Genomic DNA, 16,858 nt, shown 5'->3' with positions numbered 1-16,858 from the left:
TATGGTGTGAGGTACAGATCTTTTTTCATTTTTCTGCAAATGGATCTCCAGTTTTGCCAGCACCATTTATTAAACAAACATTCTCTTCCCCATTTTCTTTGTTCCATACAATTTTCTGTGCTGAGCTTGGTTTGTTTATGAATCACGTTTTCATTTCCTTCATTGCTATTTTAGTATTTGCTTAATGTTTATGCTTGTCCTCTTTTTTGATGTGAAGGTTTAACATTTTTCTTTGAGGTTACCCTGTGATTTATAGTTTTCTTCCCCAATTCAGAACAGTCCATTCTATATTATAGTTGTCTTGACTTTCCTACCATCTAGAAGTTCTGTAACGACACAGATTTTTTTCCCTCTTTTTGGTTTGTAGTTGTCCTCATTTGTCGGTTGGTGTCTCTGGTTCCCTATTTATAATCTTGTAGGCTTATTTACTTTGGATACTTCCATAGCTGGGTTGGTTTCTAGGTTATGTCATCCTGTGTATTAATGGTCAGTTGTTGTTGGCTGTTGTTGCTTCCCTGTCCAAAGGGCTCCCTTTAACATCTCTTGTAAGGTTGGTCTGGTTTTAACAAATTCCCTTAGTTTCTGCTTATCTGGAAATGTCCTAATTTCATGATCATATTTGAGGGACAATTTCGCTGGGTATATAATTTTTGTTTAGAAAATTTTCTCTTTCAGGATTTTATATATACCATCCTTTATGGTTTCTGTCAAGAAATCCGAGCTTAGTCTTATTGGTTGCCCCTTGTAGGTAACTTTTCGTTTTTCCCGTGCTCCTCTCATGGTTCTTTCTTTGTCTTTGGTTTTGGTGAATTTTATGATGGTATGTCTTGGTGTTTTTCTTTTGGGGTCTATCCTGTTTGGGGTTCTTAGAACTTCCTGAATGCATATGTTCTCATCTTTCATCGTGTCAGGGAAGTTCTCCTCCAACAAATCTTGGAAAATTTTCTCAGTGGTTTCCTTTTTCTCTTCCTGTTCTGGAATTCCAGTGACATGTAGGTTATTCCTTTTGATGGTATCCCCCATGAACCTTAAGCTTTTTTTTTTTTTTTTTTTTTAATCTTTTTTCTGATTGATCCCTTTCCAAAGAAGTATTCAGGTATTTGTCTTTAATCTTCCTAATTCTTTGTTCCATTGCATCAATTCTACTCCCTTGCCCTTTCAATGTGTTACCTATTTCTGACAATTTAGTTTAAATCTTTGGGATTTCTATTTGTAGATTTAGAATCATTTCTAGTATTTCATTGATTTTGTCAATTTGTTCTTTTAGTTTCTTCCAAAACTCTTCTAGGGTTTTGTCTGTGTTTTCCTTTGTCTGTCTCTCAATCCTTTGAAGATACCTAAATATAATTCTTTTGAATTCCTTATCAGGGAGTTCCAAAGCTGCATCTTCCTCAGGGATGTATTTTGGTTCTGTATCCCAGTCCCTTGTTTCTCCTGCTTTATCTTGATTCTTTGTGTGGCCTGCAATGCTCTGTTGTCTCTGAGGCATTGTGATGCTTTTGTGTTTATATTTAATTGGCGATTATATGTTAGAGTGACTTGCCCACAATTTTCGTTTTGTTTTGTTTGTATGTTATTTATACAAGGAGGGTACTGTGCTGTGCTCCTCTGTTCACTAGTTGACAGCACTTATACACTCACCACCTGTCTCCTTTCCTTTGTTAGCGTCTTGTATGTCCTTGTTGACTTTGCAAACAGAACCTGTTCTTAGGTCCCTGGAATCTGAGTGAGAATGCTATCACTGTAAAATCCAAAATGGTTGCTAATTGTAAACAATCAAAATGGCTGTGCTCTCAGTCACTTTAAATATCCAAAATGGTTGCCACTTGTAAACATACAAAAATGCTGCACCTTTGGTCACTTTAAATATTCAAAATGGCTGCTACGTGTAAACAATCAAAATGGCTGTGCTCTGCGGACAGCAGAAAGTACACAGTTCAGGTTGTCTCCCTCCTTTCTGTTTCCCTTCCTAGTCATAGGCCACCAGAGCTATTGTCCCTTCAGCCCTTCGTGACCAGGACTGATGTTTAGGTCAATTCTCAGGTCCCAACACCAATTGGAAATATTCAGGCTGTTGGTCTCATCAGAGTAGCTGACAGTCCGCAGTTCCGATCGTCTCTGTACTCACTGTTTTCGTTCAGGTTTTTCCACTAGTTGGTGCATTATCCACTTCTGTATAGTTCCTTTCAAAGCTTAGGGTTTCAGGATTGTCTTCTGTATCTTTGTCAATTGGATTTCCTTCTTTTGTTGAAGAGGGTCTGTGCCACTTGTCTGCCTATTCCTCCATCTTACCAGAAGTCCCTTCTCAATTTCTTGATTTGTCATGAATCTGTTCAACTTCTCCACATCAGTGTGTGTTAGATAAGTGGTGTGTTTCTAGAAATCTGTCTATTTCTTCCACATTTCCAAATTTGTTGGAGTACATTTCTTCATAGTATCCTGATAGGATCTTTTTTATTTAATTTTATGTGATATCGCATATTTTGTTTCTTATTCTTGGTAGTTGTATTCTCTCCCTCTTTTCCTTTGTTAAAGTTACCAGTGGTTTGTCATTTTTATTAGTCATTTCAAAAAATGAACTTCTGGTCCTGTTGATTTTTTCTTTTGTCTTTCTGTTTCATTGATTTCTTCTCGAATCTTTATTGTTTCCTTTCTTCTGGTGACTATAGGCTTTTCTTGCTGTTCTTTTTATAATTGTTGGAGATGTTGGTTTAAAGTGTTGATTTTAGGTCTTTCTTCTTTTTTGATGTGTGCATTTATTGCTATAAAATGGCCTCTGATCACTACTTTTGCTGTGTTCCAAAGATTTTGGTATGTTGTGTTTTCATTCTTGTTTGATTCAAGGAATTTTTGAATTTTATTTTCTATTTCTTCTCTTAGCCAGTCATTCTTAAGGAAGGTGTTGTTCAATTTCCATGTGTTTGCTGTTTTTCTTTTGATCTTCCTATTGTTGATTTCTAATTTGATAGCATTATGATCTGAGAAGATGCTTTTCAGTATTTGAATGTTTTTAAATTTATGAAGGCTTGTTTTATGGCCTAACATATGGTCTATCATGGGAAATGTTCTATGTGCACTGGAAAAGAATGTATATTGTGCTGTTGTTGGGTGAAGTGCTCTGTAGATGTCTATAAGGTCAAGATGGTGAATTGTATAGTTTAGTTCTTCTGCATCTTTGTTGAGTTTCTTTCCAGTTGTTCTGTCTTTCATTGAAAGTAGTGTATTAATGATTTCCTACTATGACTCTGGAGTCATCTATTTCTTTCTTCAATTCTTTTAATATCTGATTTATGTGTTTTGGGGCTCTTTCATTGAGTCTGTAGATATTTATTATGGTTATATCTTCTTGTTCAATTGATCCTTTAATCATCGTATAATGTCCTTTGTCTTTTATGGTGGTTTTTGTCTTAAAGTCAATTTGATCAGAAATTAATGTTACCACTCCTGCTTTTTTATGGTTGCCATTTGCTTGGTATATGTTTTTCCAATCTTTGATTTTTAGGCTGTGTTTGTCTTTGTCTCCTAAGGTGTGTCTCTTTTGGACCAAAAGACAGCATATTGATGGGCTTCGTTTTCTTATCCAATCTGTAACTCTCTGTCTCTTGTGTGGTGGATGTAATCCATTAACATTTCACTGTAATTATTGACAAGTATGAATTTGTTGCTGTCATTTTGTTTTGTGTTTTTTCATGGTGTCCCTGGTTTCTTTGTTTCATATTATTTTCTGTGCTGAGCTCATTATGTTTATGAATCCTGTTATCATTTCTTTTGTTGCTGTTGTTTTAGTATTTGCTGAATATTTGTTCTTGTCCTCTTTTTTGTTGTGATATGAAGGTTTATCATTTTTTCTTTGAGGTTACCCTGTTATTTATCATTTTCTCCCCATGTTTAGAACAGTCTTTTCTATCTTGTAACTCTGTTGACTTCCTCACCATTTAGAAGTTCTGTAACTACACAGTGATTTTCCTCCTTTTGGTTTGTAGTTGTCCTCATTTGCCAGTTGATGTCTTTGTTTCCTAGTTTACAATCTTGTAAGCTTATTTTATTTTGGATATGCCCATAGCTGTGGTTTCTGGGTTATGTCCTCTTGTGTATTAATGGTCGGTTGTTGTTTGCTGTTGCTGGTTCTCTGTTCAAAGGACTCCCTTTAGCATCTCTTGTAAGGCTGGTCTTGTGTTAGCAAATTCCCTTAATTTGTGCTTATCTGGAAGTCCCCTATAATTATTTTGAATTCTTTATTACGGAGTTCCAGTGCTCCTTCTTCCTCAGGAATGCGTTCTGGGTCTTTATCCTGCTTCCTTGTTTGTATCACTTTATCTTGGTTATTTGTGTCTACTGTGATCGTCTGTTGTCTCCAAGACATCATAGCATTATTTTATTTAGATCTCTGTTAACTGTTTGTGAAGAGTAGCTAAAAGTGAGTCAGGCTCTTCTTGGTGGTGGTTTATCGTTGGCCCATTGGTGGAGAAGGAAGTGATGGCTCTCAGTAAGTGAAGTTGCAGTAGGTGTGGGTGTAGTTTTGTCATATTGGGACTGTTGCTATCTCCCATTCAGTTAGACAAAAATAACAAGTGAATGACCATTAAAAAAGTAAGAGCAAATGGACAAAAAACAGACCATGTAATGACACAGGAACAATAGCCAACAAAAAAGGAAAAAAAAAAAAAAAAAGGAAAGGGGAGAAAATAAAACCTGTAATATCTCGGGAGAGGGCAATAAGAGGAAAAAGGTAGAGTAGGAGAATAATGAGGTATATAATGGGAGACATGCAAAAAGCAAAAGAAGGAAGGAGAAAAAATAATTTGGAATCAGGAACAGGGAAAAGAGAGAAAACTGAAAACTTGAAGCTGGGAAGAGAAGCATAAAGAATAATAATGAAAAGGGCAATAATAAGAATAAAACAGACAAAAACAAACAAACTGAAAAAAAAGAAGAAAAATTATTGGGGCTGGTCAGAGCAGGGCACCCAGGCTCTGTCCAAGTATACAGATTGGGGTAGAATTCTTGCCGGCCTAGAAGGTGGGTGGAAGTGAAGAATGGGCACACCTGCATTCACAAAGGGGATGTGGGGTATAAGAGTAACAAGGGTACTGTTGCACCTTTTCGGTCCACATCTGGAATGTCCTCCTGTTTCCTGGCAAGTGGAGCCTGTTCTTAAGTCCCTGGAATCTGGCAGAATGTTGTCACTTTAAATATCCAAAATGGTCAAGCTGCTTGTCAACATTCAAAATGACTGCACTCTCCAAACAGGCAAAAGTCCACAGCTTATCCCACCTTCCCCTTCACTGCCTTCCACTTTGATTCACCAACCACCAGAGAGCAGTCCTCGGTGCTGTCCCTGGCTAGCCGGGCTGATTTATCGGTTAATTCTTAGGTCCTGCCACCAGTCGGCAATATCCAAGGTGTCTATGCCGTCAGGCTCGCTGCCAGTCCGCAGCTACGTATGTCTCCTCTTTTGGTGTTTTCATGCAGGTTCTACTAGTTAGAGTTTAGTCCACTTCTATATCCTTCCCTTCTTTGCTCAGGGGTCCAGAATTATCTTCTGTATCTATGTTATTTGGTCCCCCCCCCCCTTTTTTTTTTGTTGAAAAGTGTCTGTGCAGTCTTTCTGCCTATTCCACCATCTTCTGTCTATTTTCTTTTATTGGCTGGATGTAACTACTCTGACCTGGAGACCCCTCCAATGTGGTCAGTAGTGACTTTTCTCTTCTTTCTTGGAGCCATGGGGCACCTGCCAGGTGATCTCTTTTGTTGCCAGTCTTTGCTCGTGAGTATAATGATCCTAATGTCATTTCACATGCCTGAGCATGTAACTTTGGGATAGATTTCTAGAATGGGCTTTTGCCATAGTGTAAGTATATACGGTTTTTCTAGATAAAAACCAAAAAACCAAACTCAGTGCTATTGAGTTGGATGCGACTCATAGCGACCCCTCCTTGGGTTTCTGAGGCAGTATCATTAGCGAAGTAGATTGCCCAAATTTTAATCTTTATATTGACCTGTGCTCTAGGTTGTTACAGGATCTGGCCGGCAGGAGACACAGAAGACAGATGCTGAGTACCGCAAACTCTTTGACCTGGCTCTGCAGGGCCTTCAGCTCCTGTCGCAGTGGAGCGCACATGTGATGGAAGTGGTATGTATGGGCTCTGTAGTCAGTTTAATTTGGAAATTACAAAAATTAAAATAACCTTCACTCCATAGTTGGGTAGAAGCTACTTTGCCTGAACTTGCCAAGAAATTTACTAAATGATGCTTTTTCTTACCATTGACTTTGGCTTTTGCATCATAGATTAATTGGCTTTTTATTTTTGGGCCTAAAAATTAGAATATATGTTAATGTAAAATGTTTCTAAGATTGCTCAAAATATATTTCATTTATGTGTATTATAAATAAAGGATCTTATCTTTTAATACATATTAATAGAATTATATTCTTATCATTTTGGTATTTTTTCATTGTCTTCCAGCCATCATGCTTTTTTTGTTTAACATTACTGAAATTGCTTCTGATATCGTGTAAAAATTTGGATACCCGTAAGTTATAAAAGTTTTTCTTGTTTATGGTTTATTTTGGTCAAATGAACATTATTAAATTTGGTGAGTATATGATCATATGAAAGTCAGTTTCTCTATATATGTTGCTGATACGCCTAGAGTGTCAAAAGTCAACAAAATATGCAGGCATTTTTCTGACATCTTGAAACTGAACTCACAGAGGCAGAGCTTTAGGTTGCTTTGGCAGTAAACATGCAATTTAGACCAAAGCAAAGCATTTTGCATTCAATATACGATGTTTTTTCTCTTTCTGACTGGATCAGTATTCATGGAAACTCGTGCACCCAACGGACAAGTACTCTAATAAGGACTGCCCTGACAATGCTGAGGAGTATGAGCGAGCGACACGCTATAACTACACCAGTGAGGAGAAGTTTGCCTTGGTAGAGGTGAGATTTGCCTACTTTCTTTTACTACATTGACTCATCCCTTGACGAGCAAAATCTTTACCTTAGATGTTGTTGTTTTTATGTGCCATGGAGTTGGACCTGACTCATAGCGACCCCTCCTTGGGTTCCTGAGGCAGTATTACTGTAGAAGTTGATTGCCCCGTCTTCCTTCTGAGGAGTGGCTGGTGGGTTTGAACCACCAGCCTTCAGGTTAGCAGTCAAGTGCCTTAGCCACTATGCTATAATGTCCTGTTTATCTACTTTTTCCTTTTGTTGTTTGTGCTTTTGGTCTCATAGCTACAAAATTGTTCCCTAACCTAAGGTTATGAAGATTTATTCCTAAATTTTCTTTTAGGAATTTCATTTGTTACATTTAGATCTATGTCCATTTTGGGTTTATGCTGGGTTAATTCTTGTATATTACGTGCAGTAGTGGTTATGTCACGGGTCTCAAAGATCACCTCAGTGATTCATTAGAAGGGTCATAGTATTCAGTAGCTATTAAACTCACATTTTTGGTTTATTACAACAAAAGCATACAGATTAAAATCATCAAATGGAAAAGACAAAGTCTAGAACCTTTTAGGTATCCCTTTCTCATGGAGTCGTACGGGGCATTCTTCATTTTTGCAGTAATGATATATAACAACATGCATGAAGTTTGACTTAGCTAGTCAGACTGCAGACTCTCAGACCAAAAGCAAGGGTTCACCATAAATCACACTGTTAGTATAAACTACCTGGTCAGACTGGTACAACTAGAGTGGTCCGAAGCCTCAGGCATACAGCTCAGAACTCAGTTCGCAGGAGCCAGCCAAAGGCCAGTTGTGACAACAAGCCTTTCTCTGGACTGTGTAAGATTTTAGCAAAAGTCTTTAAAAAAATTTTGGGGGAAAGGAACTAACTTTTCCTTGCATAGGGATCCAAGTTCTTTCTTTTCCTTATGGATGTCCAGTTGTTCTAGTACTATTTGTTAGAATCATAATCTTTCCCCATTGAATTGTTTTGGCATCCTTGTTGAAAATCAGTTGACTATAAATACAAGGGTTTATTTCTAGACTCTTAATTCTGTTCCTCTGATCAGTGTGCCTATGCTAGTATATGCATATAATCTTTTAAGGTGTGTGGTCATGTCTTTTGCATTCCTAGTGCTGATCATTTATACCTTGTCTCCATTTTCTTGATCATTTTTGTTGGGTATTCACCAATTTTATTACTCATTTTAATTTTAATTTAATAGTTTTGGCTTCATTGGTCTCTGTTACATGATTTCTTTTTCCTTAATTTCTACTTTTAGATATTTATTTCCTTTTTTCGGGTATTTAGTTTACTCTTATAAATTTTCGATGAATATCAGATTATTATTATTTTCAGCCTTTTTTCCTTTTCTGATGTTTGCACTTAAAACTATAATCTTACCTTTAAGCACATATTTGCCTGCATTCTTTAATTCAAATATATATTCTTTTTATTTTCTTTCAAATGGGTCTTCCCTTTGCTTTTTAGATAGAAATTTCCCCCTTTTTTTTCTGATTAGCAAAGCCACACAGAATCATCAAACAAATGTCCAAAATAGTAAATAGAAATCATAAATATGATATCAAGAAATTGCACTGCCTGTTGTACCAGCACAGAGATAATATTTAAGTTGTTCCATGTGTTTTCTTCCAGGCTTTATTTGTACATGTTAATTTAGTGTGCCATTGTTGTGTAACAAATGGAATTTAGATTGCACCTTCTGTGGCTTCATTTGTTTCTTCTAATAACGTATTTGCTTTCCTGAATCTTTTCCCTTTTATTCCATTTGAAGTATGCCACAGCTCCCAGGTGCCCTCAGTTTGGTGGGGTGTTGCTTTGGCAGTGGCACCATACTGAGAGTTGCTTAGTGAAGGTGGTGGCCAGGGTGACTGCAGAGTAAGTGTGTGGCAGGCTCACAAGGAGGTGCTGTTGATAAGCAGGTGGCAGTCTCCTGGCATTTGTCAGCTGCTGAGGCTTGATACTGTCCCTGAGAAGGAGCCCTCTTTGTCACCCTCTGGTATATTGAGAATAGCCTTTCCCCTGCAGGTGATTGCTATGATCAAAGGCTTGCAGGTGCTGATGGGCAGGATGGAAAGTGTGTTCAACCACGCTATCCGGCACACTGTCTATGCTGCGCTGCAGGACTTCTCACAGGTGACTCTCAGGGAGCCACTCCGGCAGGCCATCAAAAAGAAGAAGAACGTCATCCAGAGGTTAGCTTCACAACACCCCACCATATGCATTCAGGGTCTAGGAGTTCTGGAATATATTCATACTCAGTCAGTCTGTTAGCTACGTTTTCGTAATATGCTTGATACTTTTTTTAACCTCCAATTTGTTAGGTGAGTTATTTCTAAATGTAATGCCGGGGTTCTTGAATTATTAACCTGGAAAACTTAGAATAAATCAACTACAGTGTTTTAAAGTCTGGGGACCTAGGGAAATGGTGCATTTTTCTTGGGGTTGGAGATGTCTGAAAATCTGCCCAACAATTCTGATCACCAGGTGTATAGGGACATACTGCCCAACATTTTCCCTCTCATCTCAAATATTTGTTTTTAGTAGTTTTGCATTTATATCTTTTGGGCTGTCTTACAAATTGGACAAAAACTACATACATAAATTAGGCATTCCATAATGATCTTATGTTTATTTTGGCTTAGTGTTTAACTTTTTGGATAAAGCTGTCTTTCAAAGACATCTATGCAAAATTAAGCAGGCAAAGGTCACAAATGTATTGATTTCATTTTCTTCTTTTGTAGTTTTTGTATTGTCTCTGGCGTTGAATGATTTTAGTATTATTAGAACTTTTATAGTATGATGCTTACCAGTTTATTTGCCCGACACTGAGGACTTGAGGTGTCCGTTTTGTGTCATGCTTTCAGTTGTGCTTGTACTTGCCATGGGGGAAGGTGTCCTGGTGTTGTTCACATATGTGCATCAAGGGCTTGGCCTGAGTTTGGAGGGTTCATCTGTACAGATGGGATGTTTGAGTCACACCAGGTATAGAAAGGGAAGTGCTTGCCATCAGCAAGGAATACACAGTAGTCAGCCACTTTCAGTTGCAGAGGCTATCAATTGTGTAGTCTAAAAATCACTTAACCTTTAGCTGGACTCTCTCCCTTTAGTATTTAGGCAGAGAGTGCAGATATATGGACCCTGTAGAGCTGAGGAGCTCTGGCAGTGACAGGTCACATCTTGGTTGTGACAGGGTCATATGAGCTAGTTGTAGTGACAGGGTCATGCTTCTGTGCATTAAGCACGTGCTCGGCCTTCTGGCTGTGTTGCTGATGCTACATCTTGTTAGGAAACATGGATGGCTGTTCAGCACATGAGCCCAACTCTCTCCCTGCCATGAACTTGACTTGCTGTCTTGCTGGGGTGTGTGTTCAGGATATGAGAAAATTGCTCCAGGCTCATTTTTATACATTACAACTAAGTCAGATCTCCTGGGAGTAGTAATGTTCCCATGAAAATAATATTTTTTAAACTTTTTATTTCCCACATCCCTCCCTGTCCCAAAGGGAATTTCTGTTCTGAGTGCACTTTGTAATTATTAGAACATTGTGATTTAAATGTCTCTGCAGTTTTTGGTGCTGCCATGTCTCAGGGGTATGACTTTGGGTTCTATTCAGTGTCCTGCAGGCCATCAGGAAGACGGTGTGTGACTGGGAGGCTGGTCACGAACCCTTCAATGACCCAGCTCTGAGGGGAGAGAAGGACCCGAAGAGTGGGTTTGACATCAAAGTGCCCAGGCGCGCCGTGGGACCCTCCAGCACGCAGGTTCTCCCCCTACCCTGCCTCCTGCTGGGAGCGTGATTCTTAGTCTGGGAGGGCTGCATGTGAGCTGAGGAGAGGAAGGTAATCTGTGTGCATCCAGGCAGGTCAGAGGAGTGCATCTTGCTTCATTTCTATAAGTATTATCTTTACAAAACAAGCATACATAAAAGAGCCAGTGTGCAGGCCTAGCTCTGATGTGCTGTGCTCCCGACTCTGAAGTCCATCCTCTGAAACAAAACCTGAGACACATTTGTGACTCTCTAGTTTGTTAATTTGCATTCAGGAATTCTTTTCACTCCATGTCAACTCCTGTCCCAAAAATGTGGGTCACAGTGCTTGTGTGTGTGTGTGTGTGTGTGTATTTATATTGTGTTTCTTGATCGATGTTCAAGTGTGTAATTATATTTTTTACATTAATCTACAAATGTTAACCCATAAGATTGGAAATGAAAAGTGTTGCTTTTGTATGTGATTAGTCCAAGACTGCCAGCACTTTTCTGTCCTCTAAGCATTTCACCCTGATTTTCACAGCTGTATTTAATATGTTGTCTTTCTTCTCCCACATTGGGACCTGGTACTTCTTTCTCATCTTCTCTGTGCTTTTATAATCTCATCCATGAATCTTTTAGAAAAGTACCAGAAAAACACATTGCTGTCTATATATGACCTCTCAAAAGTTTGAAAGGAGGATACTGGCATCCCCTTGGAGTCATCCTCTTACCCCTGTCTATGTCTGCTCCTGTGAGTGTGTGTATTGTCACTAACGGCTCTCTCCCGCCTTTCCCTGTCTGTTGGTGTCTAGCTCTACATGGTGCGCACCATGGCAGAGTCCTTGAGTTCTGCTGAGCTGCTGCAGCAGCTCAAATCTTTGGGGATGGAAAGGCTCTTGCATGTGGTAAACGCGTTTCTGAGGCAGTCCTACATCTATCCGCCTCTTTTAACCTTTGGTGGTAAGACATGACTTCATTTGCTTTTTTTTGTTGTTGTTGACATTCACAGCACAGAGGTGAACTGGTCCGCTACAAATTGTTCTTTATCCTGGACAGTCAGTTGGCAGGTGCCCATCCCTGGAGGAGGAGATGGGCTGGCTGGCATGGGCGCTGTCCTGCATAGCTCCCTCCCTCCCTGCTCAGGCACTGGACAGGTTGTAGTGGAGCAGTCCTTCTATGGGGATTTCTCTTGAGTTTGGTCTGACTAATGTACCATGTATTTTCTCCCCTACAAATGTTTTCTTGGATAATGCAGCTTTATATGGTGAGAACCATGCTAGAGTCCCTCATTGCAGACAAAAGTGGTTCCAAGAAAACCTTGAGAAGTAGCCTTGAGGGGCCCACCATATTGGACATAGAAAAATTTCATCGAGAGTCATTCTTCTACACTCACTTGATAAATTTCGGTGGTAAGCGATAATGACAGCTGGCACCCATTCGCATCCTCTAATGCTGCTAACACCATTGTAATGCTTCCTCCACTGCTTAGCTATCCCCACCCCAGGGATGTGGGACCATGAATGCATGTGGTACGTAGAAGCTCCTGGCTGTGCAGTAGGTGTGACCTTGCCAGCATTACATAATGAGGTGTGGCTATTAGACACATCACAGAGCTGAAGGGGCCATAAACACAGATGAATGTAACCCATTGCTTGTATCTATCTATAGGCAGACAGAGAAAGAAAGCCTCAGAAAGCTATATTCCTAGCAAAGGTGACACTGACCTGGTCACATGTGGAGGTGGCAAGTTGCCTATCTCCTGGGGGCCTCAGCCACATCGACCTATGCAGGCCATGCTCACCACCCTCACACGTCTGTTTGCTTTGCTTCATTACAATGTCCACATCCACCCCTGTACTCACTTGTCTTGCTCACAGCAATAGGCCTTTGTCTGGCTGTGATACTGCTCCTCTGTGGTGCCCATGGACATTGCATGCAGAAAGTAACACATTTGTTTTTTAATGCTGAAAAGGTTAAAACATTTTTTGAAACTACCTGTGTTTTTGCATTAGATAATCCTTTATTGTTTATTTATACATGTGATGTTGTGTTCTAGAGATTGGTCCTTATCCCAACTAAAAGAAAAATAATCCAATTTTTGTTTTTGTCATTTAAAACATGACATTTTTTCTCATAGTCCTGTCAAGGGCCTGGTGTGGTTGATGATGTCGCCATGTAGTCACCACCTTCACAATGCAATCATTCTGGGTTGGATGCTGACTCTCTGTGAGGGTGCCTGCATGGGTGAGGGTGGCTGCTGTGTGCACACAAATCCATTGTTGTTTATGCCCCTGGTATAGATGCATGGCAGCTGCCTCCATGCTCATGCCACTCCTGCATGGTCTGGCATTCATCTTCTCTGAGTTTCTTTCTGCCGTGGAAGATTAACATGGTGTCATTTGAATCCTTAAAGAGACACTGCAGCAGTGCTGTGACCTCTCACAGCTGTGGTTCAGAGAGTTCTTCTTGGAGCTGACCATGGGCAGGAGAATCCAGTTCCCCATTGAGATGTCAATGCCATGGATCCTGACAGACCATATCCTGGAGACCAAAGAGGCATCAATGATGGAGTGAGCATCCTGGAGGCCTATCTTGTGGTGTGGTTCCCTTTGTTCAGGGTGACTGGGAGGGAGCTTGAGGGCAGATGGGAACTGGGAGAAGGGGACTGGACTTTTACAAGGATTTCATCTGAAAGGTAAGGCTTTGGAGATTAATAAAGTAACATGTTTCTTTGCTTTGGGCTGAAACCAGGAATCCATGCAGTAGGGCTTACAAAGTTAATGCTGTATGCAGGTGCTGTGCTAGGCCCTGGGGACCCAGGCAGGACAAGGGAACGAGATCTGGGTACTGGCCCTTCCCCAGGCTTTGGTTAGTACAGGCCTGCATGAGGAGGTGCCTGGATGTGAGATTGTCTAGCTGCTCCCTCTCACTGTGGGTGTGCACTGGCTTCTTATGGGACAGAACCTCTGACCCAGATGAAATTGGGGGAGGAATTGCTAATTAGATAGCTTTTCTTTGGGGGAGGGGAATAGGCAGAGTCTTTCAAAATATGAAGTCCACTGAACGAAAAGTATTCAAAAGTGAAGTGTCCTATGGTGAACAGACTGGGGGCCAAGGGACTGGTCTTCCTGCAGTGGGAAGAGTAGCACCTTGCTCCAGGAATGGGGTATGCTTATTAGTGCTCAGTTGTCTTGGTGATCCGAAAGACAACTACAGGCCCTACAGGCCCAGGACAGTGACACCCATGTCATCCCAAGTCTTCATTTTGAGTGATCATGGAGATTGTATGTGGCTATATTGAGTCTCCATGATTGAGGTTTTGATTCTGCTTGGTTCACACACGCTCTCCCCTGCAGGGTGGGAGAAGACTGCCATTTCCTCACTGGAGCCTGAAGCTGGGACTCCTGTCTGGCAGAGGTTTCCAGAAGGAGGGCCACATGGCCCCCTTTTTTCCTGATACAAGATGGAGGGAAAAGGAACTCTAGGCCCCGGGCCAGTGCTGGATCATGCCTATGGTGGTGGTGGAGCCTGGGATTGCTGTATAATTTTCCCTTTTAAGTCATATATTTCATTCTTTAAAATGAGAAAATGCTGGTTTTGTTGCTATAAAAATATTTTGTGCCTGTGGTTAAAAATTTGAAGTGAGAAGATGGTTTTAGTTGAGTTCTGGTTGTATACCTGACTCTCAGAAGAGCACAGGGTTTGGTGTTTGAAATGATAACGTTTTTTTTTTCTTCAGATGAGAGAGTAAAGAATGAAAGAATTAAATTTCTTAGGGATTGGGAAGCCTTTAGAGGTGAGAACTTCCTAGGTATGAGGTTGATCACGATCAGCAGGTAGGTGATGGTTACCCTTCCTATAGGTATGTGCTCTATTCCCTTGACCTGTACAACGACAGCGCGCACTACGCCCTTACCAAGTTCAACAAACAGTTCCTCTATGACGAGATTGAGGCTGAGGTGAGGTTCTCTTTCAAAACAACTGAATTTTTCTTCTCTCTGATTATTAAAGGAATTAAGCTTATTATATTTGAATATAAGTAAGTTTAAATAATGAAATAAACTTTTGAGGTACATATTATGATTTGAGCCCTGCATACTTCGCTCAGTGTATCTGTACATAGACAATCTTGCTGCTTTGCCATGTGCCTCCTCACCAGACAAGTGTAAACATTTTCTCATATTCTTACTTACTTTGTATTATAAACACACCATAAAGCAGGTGCTTGTATTTAATGGAGTGGATTGAACTAATCTTTGTTTCTTTAGTTTTTGTTTTTGTTTACTAAAATAATACTTTTATGAGCTTACTTGCACATGATTTTTGTTTGCATTTGAATATTTAGGAAAAATTCCTACAAATGAAGTTATTAGGTCAGTATACCTCATTAAGGAGATGAATCTTATTTTCTAGCTGTATTTTAACAAAATTTATCCCCAACAGATTGCTTAAAAATTTTATGGGGTTTGTACTTCTGGGCTTCTTCCATCTTTTCATAAGGAACACCTAAAATGATTCTTAAATACATTTTATTGAAATGTAATTTATGTATAGTAAAATACACAAAACTAAAGTGACATGGGTCAATGCAACTTTTTTTTTTTTTTAATACAATATTTCCTCCTTTCCCCTCCCCTCCCCTCCGGGTAACCAACAAAGAAAGTTTTTTTCCCTGTATAAACCTTTCCTTGACTCTTTACAATAATGAACTAATACTATATTTGTCCTTCTGTGATTGACTTATTTCACTCAGCATAATGTCCTCCAAATTCGTCCATGTTATGTGGTGTTTTGCAGATTCTGTATTCTTTAGTGATGCATAGTATTCCGTTGTGTGTGTGTACCATAGTTTGGTTATCCATTCTATTGTTGATGGGCACGTAGATTGTTTCCATCTTTCTGCTATTGTAAATAGTGCTGCGGTGAACATGGGTATGCGTATATTTGTTCTTGTCCTGACTCTCACTTCTGTGGGTTATAGTCCTGGTAATGGGATAGATGGGTCCAATGGTATTTCTAATTGCAGCTTTTTAAGGAATCACTATACTGCTTTCCACAGTGGTTGTATCATTTCACAGTCCTGCCAACAGTGTATGAGAGTCCCAATCTCTTTACATCCTTGCCAACATTTGTTATTTTCTGTCTTGTTGAACTTTACCATTAGTGCTAGAGTGAAATGGTATTTCATTGTTCTTTTGATTTACATCTCTCTAATGGCTAATGAGGAGCTCTTGTAGCATAGTGCCTAAGGCATTTGACTGCTAACCAGAAGGCTGGCGGTTCAAACCCACCAGCCACTCCTCAGAAGGAAGGTTGGGCAGTCCTACTTCCATAGTGATACTGCCTCGGAAACCCAAGGAGGGGTCACTATGAGTCGGGGCTGAGTCGACGGTGAATAACAACAACAATGGCTAATGAGGAGCTCTTGTAGCATAGTGCCTAAGGCACTTGACTGATAACCAGAAGGCTGACGGTTCAAACCCACCATCCACTCCTCGGAATGAAGATTGGGCAATCTACTTCTGTAGTGATATTGCCTTGGCAACCCAAGGAGGGGTTGCTATGAGTCAGGGCCAACTCGATGGCACATAACAACAATAACAACAGTGGCTAATGATCGTGAACATTTCTTCATGTTTTTGCTTGCTGCTTGAATATCCTCTTTGGTGAAGTGTCTATTCATGTCTTCTGCCCATTTTTAAAGTGGATTGTTAATCTGTTTGTTGTTGAGGTGGTGGAGTTTTCTATAAATTTTAGAGAGAAGTCTCTTCTCAGATATATCATTGCCAAATATATATATTTTTTAATTTTGGACATTATTTATTTATTTATTTTATTTATTTTTATTTGGGTGAAGATTTACAGAGCAAATTCACTTTCCATACAGCAGTTCACATATACTTTGTCTTACGTCATTGACCACAGTTTACCACAATGCAACAGCTGCCCTCCCACTTCCTCCCCATAGTTACCTCTTCCCAGTGACCATCCCTACGTACTCTCCTGCGCCCTGAGCTGTCTCCCTGTGCATAAGCAGCCCTTCCTTCTCCCATGATTGTTCTCTCTAGGGTGTGTGACTACTTGAGGACAATGTTTAACTCACGTGCCTGTACATTGTTTGGCTGG

General features: G+C 40.0%; 1 protein-coding gene across 1 annotated transcript in view; it reads left to right on the top strand.

Annotated features, from left to right (window-relative positions):
* Positions 1–16,858, top strand: part of CYFIP1 (cytoplasmic FMR1 interacting protein 1) — a 228,458-nt gene that overhangs the window by 46,438 nt on the left and 165,162 nt on the right. Inside the window, exons 11-17 of the mRNA XM_042783094.1 lie at positions 6,011–6,133; positions 6,819–6,944; positions 9,009–9,175; positions 10,598–10,745; positions 11,545–11,692; positions 13,146–13,302; positions 14,595–14,691. Of these exons, the coding sequence (XP_042639028.1) occupies positions 6,011–6,133; positions 6,819–6,944; positions 9,009–9,175; positions 10,598–10,745; positions 11,545–11,692; positions 13,146–13,302; positions 14,595–14,691 (966 nt within the window). The remainder of the gene's footprint in view (positions 1–6,010; positions 6,134–6,818; positions 6,945–9,008; positions 9,176–10,597; positions 10,746–11,544; positions 11,693–13,145; positions 13,303–14,594; positions 14,692–16,858) is intronic.

The sequence above is a fragment of the Orycteropus afer genome, unplaced genomic scaffold (genome assembly GCF_000298275.1).
Source record: "Orycteropus afer afer isolate SDZICR_OR568_19922 unplaced genomic scaffold, OryAfe1.0 scaffold00656, whole genome shotgun sequence".
NCBI lineage: Eukaryota > Metazoa > Chordata > Mammalia > Tubulidentata > Orycteropodidae > Orycteropus > Orycteropus afer.
This window is presented reverse-complemented; position numbering and strand designations above follow the sequence as displayed.